Source organism: Phytophthora cinnamomi, assembly GCF_018691715.1.
Source record: "Phytophthora cinnamomi strain GKB4 chromosome Unknown Contig92, whole genome shotgun sequence".
Taxonomy (NCBI): Eukaryota; Oomycota; class Peronosporomycetes; order Peronosporales; family Peronosporaceae; genus Phytophthora; species Phytophthora cinnamomi.
This window is the reverse complement of record NW_027151025.1, coordinates 405,840-416,784: the sequence shown is the minus strand read 5'-3', so window position 1 is coordinate 416,784 and position 10,945 is coordinate 405,840. Positions and strand designations below refer to the sequence as shown.

The 10,945-nt window shown below is 50.3% G+C and overlaps 4 protein-coding genes across 4 annotated transcripts; 2 read left to right on the top strand and 2 right to left on the bottom strand.

Moving 5' to 3' along the window:
- Positions 1-1,714: 1,714 nt before the first annotated feature.
- On the bottom strand, positions 1,715-3,343 carry IUM83_02770 (Peroxisomal 2; the record flags this gene model as incomplete). The annotated part of the gene is made up of 1 exon (XM_067926717.1): positions 1,715-3,343. One exon carries the CDS (start codon positions 3,341-3,343, stop codon positions 1,715-1,717), a length of 1,629 nt encoding a protein of 542 aa, XP_067784082.1.
- Positions 3,344-4,024: 681 nt separating this feature from the next.
- Positions 4,025-5,326, top strand: IUM83_02769 (Peroxisomal 2; the record flags this gene model as incomplete). The annotated part of the gene is made up of 1 exon (XM_067926716.1): positions 4,025-5,326. The coding sequence occupies one exon, from the start codon at positions 4,025-4,027 to the stop codon at positions 5,324-5,326; it is 1,302 nt and encodes a 433-aa protein (XP_067784315.1).
- A 2,116-nt stretch (positions 5,327-7,442) lies between these two features.
- Positions 7,443-8,677, bottom strand: IUM83_02768 (Peroxisomal 2; the record flags this gene model as incomplete). The annotated part of the gene is made up of 2 exons (XM_067926715.1): positions 7,443-7,466; positions 7,553-8,677. The coding sequence occupies 2 exons, from the start codon at positions 8,675-8,677 to the stop codon at positions 7,443-7,445; spliced, it is 1,149 nt and encodes a 382-aa protein (XP_067784316.1).
- Positions 8,678-9,358: 681 nt separating this feature from the next.
- Positions 9,359-10,660, top strand: IUM83_02767 (Peroxisomal 2; the record flags this gene model as incomplete). Its single annotated transcript, XM_067926714.1, has 1 exon — positions 9,359-10,660. The coding sequence occupies one exon, from the start codon at positions 9,359-9,361 to the stop codon at positions 10,658-10,660; it is 1,302 nt and encodes a 433-aa protein (XP_067784320.1).
- Positions 10,661-10,945: the final 285 nt, after the last annotated feature.

Genomic DNA, 10,945 nt, shown 5'->3' with positions numbered 1-10,945 from the left:
GCGGATCGACCAAACGCGTAAATTAACTCGGCAAGGAAATGAGTGCCGACACAATGCAAAACTAATGAATAACTTGACAACTTTTAATACACATACGCTTATTACTTCTTGAAAAGTTGCGTACAAAATCTTTCATAATATGAAATATTATAATCTCGAGCGGAGCGGAGCTCTCACCACCGGCTCTCGTCTATTTTACTTGCTTGGTGCAGCGGTCGCCGGAGCTCCGGTGTGGAAGTGTGGAGGTGGTGTCTTCTTGGTGCAAGCGAGTGTCGGATTGATGGGGCGATGGCGGTGGAGGTATCCCGCGATGTCGGGGCCGAGTGGCACTCTGCATCTTCAATGCGCGATTGTTAAATCGCTGGGGTAGTCCACCCTCTCTATCGACGAACGGCACCTCAAAAACAACACTGGATGAGACGCAGTCTACCACTTCCGGCAATGAGCAACAAGTATGTAATCGAGGTTCTTTCGGATGCAATTTGGATAACTAACGCTGTCGTTGTTGTAGAACTGCAATCTTTTTAAAAATACTTTTTACGTCAGTATTAGTGTGTTGATTATGTGAATCACTAATAAATTTATAGTCGTCTCTGCTGTCATTTCCCAGCTTGAATAACCTTTTACATGTACTACCGCACCTCACAAATGAAATGGATTGACGAAATCATGAATTGCATTTTCTTAACGTTAAGAGGTGCTCTCAGCTTGCAAAATCTTTTCTTCCTGTTAAGATTCAGCTACGTAATTTCAAATGTAATTTTGCAGATGCCCTCCTTACTCGACTGATTCAGCCGTTTTATTCTGGAGAAGAGTGCTGTATTCTACGCTTTCTTGTAGTTGGCTCAGATATTCTTGGAAGAGTTCATTGTTTGGCTGACGAGGATCTTGTCCGAGTTTGTTGAACATGTAGTCGATCTTTCTGTCAGAGCTCTGGGTCTCGTTCATGGCAGAAACGGCCTCTTCAACCCAGTGAATCGATCAACTTGGCACTTTCCACCAGGTGGAATTCTCTGAGAGATCTTCCACTGCAGGAATTTCTTCTTAACTGCAGCTTTCAAAGGGCGATTGACGTGCTTTGAGATCAATGGTATCTCGCGATTTCCGCGATAGTTCTGGAAATGCTTGGCGTCGAATCTGAACATTCAAAGTGTTCTTCTTGCGCGTGCTTCTCGCACCTTGAGCCAGCTCGCGTTCGAGCCATCTTGCAGCAGGAACTTCTACATCGTGGCCGCGAAATGAGGAAGTAAGCTTGTAGCTGCGTACAAAACCTATTGTCAGACTTGGTTTCAAACCGCTTTCTTGGTGTTAAGAAATAGCATTTTTTTCGGAAAGAATTGGGCCGATTTGACGAAATGACAATTTAGTTGTTAATCATTTCATTTGTGAGGTACGGTAACAGGAAATATAAAACCCTTTATTTAAGTACATCAAATGCTCAATTCAACAAATTGAGTAATCGTGCATTGTATAATGGTGCCTTTATATTTCACGGCAGTGTTAGCAGTATCGGACTAGGAAACGTAGGTGAGATGACAGTCCTTGGCGGTAGCGCCTTTCGGTCCGACCGGAAGGACGGCTAGGGCGACATTTCAATGAGTTGGTATTTCAACATTTTGAGGGTAAGATAAACAGCTTTGAACATGTATACAGTGGTTACATCAATTACACTACACGAGGAGTACGCAACAAAAACTTACACGCATCAAGACATCTACAGACCGATCCACGAGAGCCCCCACAGGATCACTATCGCCACTCCCGAGGACAGGATCGACAAATTAACAGCCCCTGAAGACTGGGTCGACACGGTAGTTGTTGACACAGTTGGAGCGCTCGTCACTGCCGCTGCAACGGTATCGATTGTCGAAACTTCGCTCATATCGAATGGTAGCGTGATCGTTTGGCTCGAGAACGTGCAGTCGCCACCGTTCGGGATGTGCAGAAGCATTGTACCGATGTCAGCGATCAGCTGTTCCACCAACACGACAGACAAGTCCGAATTTCCGTCACGTGAGGAACTCCAGTAGCTACCATAATAATAGTAATAGTTGCCGTAGTAGCTTCCGCTACCGCTGTTGTAGTCATGGTCGTAACCATAACCGACATCATCGCTGGTCTCCCCACTGCCGCTTTCAGAGTAGTTGAAGTAACCATAATCAACAGCATCGCTGGACTCCCCACTGCCGCTTTCAGAGTAATCGAAGTCATCACCCACAAAATCATCCGAGCTGAAGCTTCCAGAGAAGCCGTTATCGCCGGCATCATCGGAGCTGTAGCTTCCTGAGAAGTACCCGTAGCCATCATTGGTGTCGTTGTAGCCGTTGTAGTAGTCCGTCGAGTAGCGGGCAGACCAGAATTCGCTCACAGCAATCGCAAAATTTTCCAGCGTAAGCTCCACGACGGCGGGCAAATTGCTGGGACTGTCGAACCAACTCTTCAGCGTCGCAAAACTCAGAGATTTCCCCGAGGCGAACAAACTCGATGGCGAAAACGAAGTTCCGTTTGCGCTCCAGGTCTGCGCGAAGAGTGGCCACGACGCCACGTATTCGAGCAGTGAGTCGATGGGTTGAACGCAAATGCCCATGGTATCTGCACCTTTGGTGCCAAATCCGATCGTGAATTCGGTTCCGTTGGTAAGCTTGAATGGCTTACCCGCAAAGGCGTCACACATTTCAGCATTTGGAAGCTGAATCAGACCCAGTAGCGGCACAATGTCGTCCTCGCTCTCGATGAAGCCGAAAGACTTGAAGATCGAGTATCCGCAGAACTCTGTTGTTGCTTGACCCTCCAAGTTCGTAAACTTGCGCTCGGAGCACAAGATGTTTACTGCGTACTGGCTGAGTTTCTCCACCATGGTCGCCAGCGAGTTGGAGAACAGCGTGTCGACTTGATCAAGGAACGAGTCACAGCAACCGTTGGTGGTGTCAAAGGCATCCATGACAATCTCGGTCATGGCGTTCTTCACACACGGGACGGCGGTGTCCTGGAGCAGCGGGCACAGGGTATTCCACCCTTCCTGGCTCCAGAGACCATTGTCCAGGTTAGCCCCCTCGACCTTGTGCACACAGGAAATGAAGCTCGACGAGGTACGCATGGACGCGAAGACTGCCACGGGGTCCATGGCTGCCGCGCAGGTGGAAAACCAGGGCACAGCGTTGTGGAGATCGGAGAACACCGTGTCGAACGGGAACCCTGAAAAATCTTCCTGATATGCCGTGGCGAGTGACTTGACCAACGTGCTGTCATTATCGAGCAGGGTCTTGCAGGTTTCTGCGCCGTTGACGTGCTCAGCACCGGACGCTAGCACAATCGCCGGTAGCACGTATCGGTGAAGCTGCATATTGAACGTGTTCTTGGGGGCCGTTCGGCCGAACACGGCGCGGGCGCCTTGAAAGGCGGTAGTTGCTTAGTTGTTTCCTGCGAGTAAATTTCAGAGTGACATAACACTTGGAGAGGGCGTTGTCGCCGTCGAGGACGAGGCCCTAAACTTCTGCTTCTTCCTTCGTCTGCGTCCTCGAGCCACTATTCCTGGGAATGCACCACCTGAGCTTGCAGTTGGGATGCAGCAGCAGTTGATCACAAAATATACTTGAAAATCGAGACATGTCTGACAAGCGCCATTGCATTGTGATGCGCGCCACGCAAAGGTATCGGGGCCTAGCCCATCGGAGCTTCCCAGCGAGACGGCCAGCATCAGGACGCTAAGAAGAGCATCATTGTTGAAGTTGAGGTCAGAAGAAACAATCCTCAAAATAATTTCTGAGGACGGTGTAAAATATTTTTACGTCGTCACGGAGTCGATAAGCACAGCTGGCATAAGGTTAAAATTGTTCGGTCCCATATGAGTGTGCAGGTTTGTTCTAGGCGTGAGATTACAGCAACAAGACAGTACAAGTGGGTATTTTGAGGACGACAGCTTGCCATTGAGAGGGCATCGAGGACAGCACTCAATTTGCAATTCGCCCTCAACAACAACAACAACAATCAAGCCCATCAGCCTCAACTAAAGCACCACACACGCATGCGTCTCTACGTTTCTCGTTTCCGCGCTCTCCTGGCACTCGTCCTCGCCATCAGCACCCACCACGCTGCTGAAGCTTCGACATGCAAGACGCTGCTCGATTCAGACAGTACGCTGGTTCAGGCCCTCGCATCATGGAGTGGAACCGACCTGTCGCCAATCGACTTCCCCACCGTGTTCAAAGAGATCAACACGGCCCTGCCGTGGATGTCCAAGTGTGCCGCTGCCATCGATCCCAAGGCAGTCTACACCTCGCTCGCCAGTTCCTCCACCGTGAAGAAATGCGTCACTGCTGCCGAAAATATTAACGCAGATCTCAGCACGAACGAAGGTTGGTCGACCGTTTGCCCCATACTAGAAGATACCCTCGTGCCGTGTGTCAAGTCCGTCATGGCCGACACCATCATGGATGCGTTCAACAGTGCGGGTGGGTGTTGCGACGACTTCCTCAGCGAAATCAAGACGCTATTTGGCGACTCCTTCGACGACATGGTAATGAAACTCTTGCAGCTCAGCATGAACGTCGAATGCAGCGAGAGGACGTACACAAACCTGCAAGGTGTGTCGACCAAGGAAATGTGCGCCTACTCCATCTTCAACTCGTTCACCTTCATCGACTCGGAGGAGGTAGCCATGGACCTGCTAATGGACATGCTCCAAATCCCGAACGACCAGATGTGCAACGCGTTTGCTGGCAAGGAGTTCGCTCTCACGAACGGTTCAACCGTCACGATCCCATTCGGCACCAAGGATGTGAACACGATGGGCATCTGCCTCGAGCCCATCGACACGCTGATGCAGTACCTCAAGTCTTGGAAGATCTTTTCCGAGACTTTGGATGTTGATGGAACAAGCGTGTCGCTTTCGGACCTCTTCACCTCGGGCAAGTCGATTCGCGGTGACCTACTGTTCAACTATGCCACCTCGGCGACAGGCCTCCCGCTGATGGGGATCCGAGCCACCGACGCAGTGGTCATGGCTATGGGAGGTTTCGGCGAGGGTGAAAACAGCACTTTCCTTGAGGACTGGTTCGTTTCGAGTCTGAACGACTACATTTCGTACGGCAAGGCGGTGCAGGCGCATATCCCGAACAACGGTGGCTGCACATACTCGGGCCAGTCGATCACTCTGCCGTACGAAGAGGTCTCGACAACGTCGTCGTCTTCAGGGTCCACTGCGTCGACGGCCACGACAAATACGACTACTGGTACGTCGGCCAAAAGCGCTGCTTCCGCGGTTAAGATGGCGACCGTGATAACCTTTGGTGCGGCGATCCTCTCCTCGGTGATCGCACTACTTTAGGCGGATCGACCAAACGCGTAAATTAATTCGGCAAGGAAATGAGTGCCGACACAATGCAAAACTAATGAATAACTTGACAACTTTTAATACACATACGCTTATTACTTCTTGAAAAGTTGCGTACAAAATCTTTCATAATATGAAATATTATAATCTCGAGCGGAGCGGAGCTCTCACCACCGGCTCTCGTCTATTTTACTTGCTTGGTGCAGCGGTCGCCGGAGCTCCGGTGTGGAAGTGTGGAGGTGGTGTCTTCTTGGTGCAAGTGAGTGTCGGATTGATGGGGCGATGGCGGTGGAGGAGTATCCCGCGATGTCGGGGCCAAGTGGCACTCAGCGTCTTCAATGCGCGATTGTTAAATCGCTGGGGTAGTCCACCCTCTCTATCGACGAACGGCACCTCAAAAACAACACTGGATGAGACGCAGTCTACCACTTCCGGCAATGAGCAACAAGTATGTAATCGAGGTTCTTTCGGATGCAATTTGGATAACTAACGCTGTCGTTGTTGTAGAACTGCAATCTTTTTAAAAAATACTTTTTACGTCAGTATTAGTGTGTTGATTATGTGAATCACTAATAAATTTATAGTCGTCTCTGCTGTCATTTCCCAGCTTGAATAACCTTTTACATGTACTACCGCACCTCACAAATGAAATGGTTTGACGAAATCATGAATTGCATTTTTCTTAACGTTAAGAGGTGCTCTCAGCTTGCAAAATCTTTTCTTCCTGTTAAGATTCAGCTACGTAATTTCAAATGTAATTTTGCAGATGCCCTCCTTACTCGACTGATTCAGCCGTTTTATTCTGGAGAAGAGTGCTGTATTCTACGCTTTCTTGTAGTTGGCTCAGATGTTCTTGGAAGAGTTCATTGTTTGGCTGACGAGGATCTTGTCCGAGTTTGTTGAACATGTAGTCGATCTTTCTGTCAGAGCTCTGGGTCTCGTTCATGGCAGAAACGGCCTCTTCAACCCAGTGAATCGATCAACTTGGCACTTTCCACCAGGTGGAATTCTCTGAGAGATCTTCCACTGCAGGAATTTCTTCTTAATTAACTGCAGCTTTCAAAGGGCGATTGACGTGCTTTGAGATCAATGGTATCTCGCGATTTCCGCGATAGTTCTCGAAAATGTTGGTGTCGAATCTGAACATTCAAAGTGTTCTTCTTGGCGCGTGCTTCTTGCACCTTGAGCCAGCTCGCGTTCGAGCCATCTTGCAGCAGGAACTTCTACATCGTGGCCGCGAAATGAGGAAGTAAGCTTGTAGCTGCGTACAAAACCTATTGTCAGACTTGGTTTCAAACCGCTTTCTTGGTGTTAAGAAATAGCATTTTTTCGGAAAGAATTGGGCCGATTTGACGAAATGACAATTTAGTTGTTAATCATTTCATTTGTGAGGTACGGTAACAGGAAATATAAAACCCTTTATTTAAGTGCATCAAATGCTCAATTCAACAAATTGAGTAATCGTGCATTGTATAATGGTGCCTTTATATTTCACGGCAGTGTTAGCAGTATCGGACTAGGAAACGTAGGTGAGATGACAGTCCTTGGCGGTAGCGCCTTTCGGTCCGACCGGAAGGACGGCTAGGGCGACATTTCAACGAGTTGGTATTTCAACATTTTGAGGGTAAGATAAACAGCTTTGAACATGTATACAGTGGTTACATCAATTACACTACACGAGGAGTACGCAACAAAAACTTACACGCATCAAGACATCTACAGACCGATCCACGAGAGCCCCCACAGGATCACTATCGCCACTCCCGAGGACAGGATCGACAAATTAACAGCCCCTGAAGACTGGGTCGACACGGTAGTTGTTGACACAGTTGGAGCGCTCGTCACTGCCGCTGCAACGGTATCGATTGTCGAAACTTCGCTCATATCGAATGGTAGCGTGATCGTTTGGCTCGAGAACGTGCAGTCGCCACCGTTCGGGATGTGCAGAAGCATTGTACCGATGTCAGCGATCAGCTGTTCCACCAACACGACAGACAAGTCCGAATTTCCGTCACGTGAGGAACTCCAGTAGCTACCATAATAATAATAATAGTTGCCGTAGTAGCTTCCGCTACCGCTGTTGTAGTCATGGTCGTAACCATAACCGACATCATCGCTGGTCTCCCCACTGCCGCTTTCAGAGTAGTTGAAGTAACCATAATCAACAGCATCGCTGGACTCCCCACTGCCGCTTTCAGAGTAATCGAAGTCATCACCCACAAAATCATCCGAGCTGAAGCTTCCAGAGAAGCCGTTATCGCCGGCATCATCGGAGCTGTAGCTTCCTGAGAAGTACCCGTAGCCATCATTGGTGTCGTTGTAGCCGTTGTAGTAGTCCGTCGAGTAGCGGGCAGACCAGAATTCGCTCACAGCAATCGCAAAATTTTCCAGCGTAAGCTCCACGACGGCGGGCAAATTGCTGGGACTGTCGAACCAACTCTTCAGCGTCGCAAAACTCAGAGATTTCCCCGAGGCGAACAAACTCGATGGCGAAAACGAAGTTCCGTTTGCGCTCCAGGTCTGCGCGAAGAGTGGCCACGACGCCACGTATTCGAGCAGTGAGTCGATGGGTTGAACGCAAATGCCCATGGTATCTGCACCTTTGGTGCCAAATCCGATCGTGAATTCGGTTCCGTTGGTAAGCTTGAATGGCTTACCCGCAAAGGCGTCACACATTTCAGCATTTGGAAGCTGAATCAGACCCAGTAGCGGCACAATGTCGTCCTCGCTCTCGATGAAGCCGAAAGACTTGAAGATCGAGTATCCGCAGAACTCTGTTGTTGCTTGACCCTCCAAGTTCGTAAACTTGCGCTCGGAGCACAAGATGTTTACTGCGTACTGGCTGAGTTTCTCCACCATGGTCGCCAGCGAGTTGGAGAACAGCGTGTCGACTTGATCAAGGAACGAGTCACAGCAACCGTTGGTGGTGTCAAAGGCATCCATGACAATCTCGGTCATGGCGTTCTTCACACACGGGACGGCGGTGTCCTGGAGCAGCGGGCACAGGGTATTCCACCCTTCCTGGCTCCAGAGACCATTGTCCAGGTTATCCCCCTCGACCTTGTGCACACAGGAAATGAAGCTCGACGAGGTACGCATGGACGCGAAGACTGCCACGGGGTCCATGGCTGCCGCGCAGGTGGAAAACCAGGGCACAGCGTTGTGGAGATCGGAGAACACCGTGTCGAACGGGAACCCTGAAAAATCTTCCTGATATGCCGTGGCGAGTGACTTGACCAACGTGCTGTCATTATCGAGCAGGGTCTTGCAGGTTTCTGCGCCGTTGACGTGCTCAGCACCGGACGCTAGCACAATCGCCGGTAGCACGTATCGGTGAAGCTGCATATTGAACGTGTTCTTGGGGGCCGTTCGGCCGAACACGGCGCGGGCGCCTTGAAAGGCGGTAGTTGCTTAGTTGTTTCCTGCGAGTAAATTTCAGAGTGACATAACACTTGGAGAGGGCGTTGTCGCCGTCGAGGACGAGGCCCTAAACTTCTGCTTCTTCCTTCGTCTGCGTCCTCGAGCCACTATTCCTGGGAATGCACCACCTGAGCTTGCAGTTGGGATGCAGCAGCAGTTGATCACAAAATATACTTGAAAATCGAGACATGTCTGACAAGCGCCATTGCATTGTGATGCGCGCCACGCAAAGGTATCGGGGCCTAGCCCATCGGAGCTTCCCAGCGAGACGGCCAGCATCAGGACGCTAAGAAGAGCATCATTGTTGAAGTTGATGTACGAAGAAACAATCCTCAAAATAATTTCTGAGGACGGTGTAAAATATTTTTACGTCGTCACGGAGTCAATAAGCACAGCTGGCATAAGGTTAAAATTGTTCGGTCCCATATGAGTGTGCAGGTTTGTTCTAGGCGTGAGATTACAGCAACAAGACAGTACAAGTGGGTATTTTGAGGACGACAGCTTGCCATTGAGAGGGCATCGAGGACAGCACTCAATTTGCAATTCGCCCTCAACAACAACAACAACAATCAAGCCCATCAGCCTCAACTAAAGCACCACACAAGCATGCGTCTCTACGTTTCTCGTTTCCGCGCTCTCCTGGCACTCGTCCTCGCCATCAGCACCCACCACGCTGCTGAAGCTTCGACATGCAAGACGCTGCTCGATTCAGACAGTACGCTGGTTCAGGCCCTCGCATCATGGAGTGGAACCGACCTGTCGCCAATCGACTTCCCCACCGTGTTCAAAGAGATCAACACGGCCCTGCCGTGGATGTCCAAGTGTGCCGCTGCCATCGATCCCAAGGCAGTCTACACCTCGCTCGCCAGTTCCTCCACCGTGAAGAAATGCGCCACTGCTGCCGAAAATATTAACGCAGATCTCAGCACGAACGAAGGTTGGTCGACCGTTTGCCCCATACTAGAAGATACCCTCGTGCCGTGTGTCAAGTCCGTCATGGCCGACACCATCATGGATGCGTTCAACAGTGCGGGTGGGTGTTGCGACGACTTCCTCAGCGAAATCAAGACGCTATTTGGCGACTCCTTCGACGACATGGTAATGAAACTCTTGCAGCTCAGCATGAACGTCGAATGCAGCGAGAGGACGTACACAAACCTGCAAGGTGTGTCGACCAAGGAAATGTGCGCCTACTCCATCTTCAACTCGTTCACCTTCATCGACTCGGAGGAGGTAGCCATGGACCTGCTAATGGACATGCTCCAAATCCCGAACGACCAGATGTGCAACGCGTTTGCTGGCAAGGAGTTCGCTCTCACGAACGGTTCAACCGTCACGATCCCATTCGGCACCAAGGATGTGAACACGATGGGCATCTGCCTCGAGCCCATCGACACGCTGATGCAGTACCTCAAGTCTTGGAAGATCTTTTCCGAGACTTTGGATGTTGATGGAACAAGCGTGTCGCTTTCGGACCTCTTCACCTCGGGCAAGTCGATTCGCGGTGACCTACTGTTCAACTATGCCACCTCGGCGACAGGCCTCCCGCTGATGGGGATCCGAGCCACCGACGCAGTGGTCATGGCTATGGGAGGTTTCGGCGAGGGTGAAAACAGCACTTTCCTTGAGGACTGGTTCGTTTCGAGTCTGAACGACTACATTTCGTACGGCAAGGCGGTGCAGGCGCATATCCCGAACAACGGTGGCTGCACATACTCGGGCCAGTCGATCACTCTGCCGTACGAAGAGGTCTCGACAACGTCGTCGTCTTCAGGGTCCACTGCGTCGACGGCCACGACAAATACGACTACTGGTACGTCGGCCAAAAGCGCTGCTTCCGCGGTTAAGATGGCGACCGTGATAACCTTTGGTGCGGCGATCCTCTCCTCGGTGATCGCACTACTTTAGGCGGATCGACCAAACGCGTAAATTAATTCGGCAAGGAAATGAGTGCCGACACAATGCAAAACTAATGAATAACTTGACAACTTTTAATACACATACGCTTATTACTTCTTGAAAAGTTGCGTACAAAATCTTTCATAATATGAAATATTATAATCTCGAGCGGAGCGGAGCTCTCACCACCGGCTCTCGTCTATTTTACTTGCTTGGTGCAGCGGTCGCCGGAGCTCCGGTGTGGAAGTGTGGAGGTGGTGTCTTCTTGGTGCAAGTGGAGTGTCGGTTTGATGG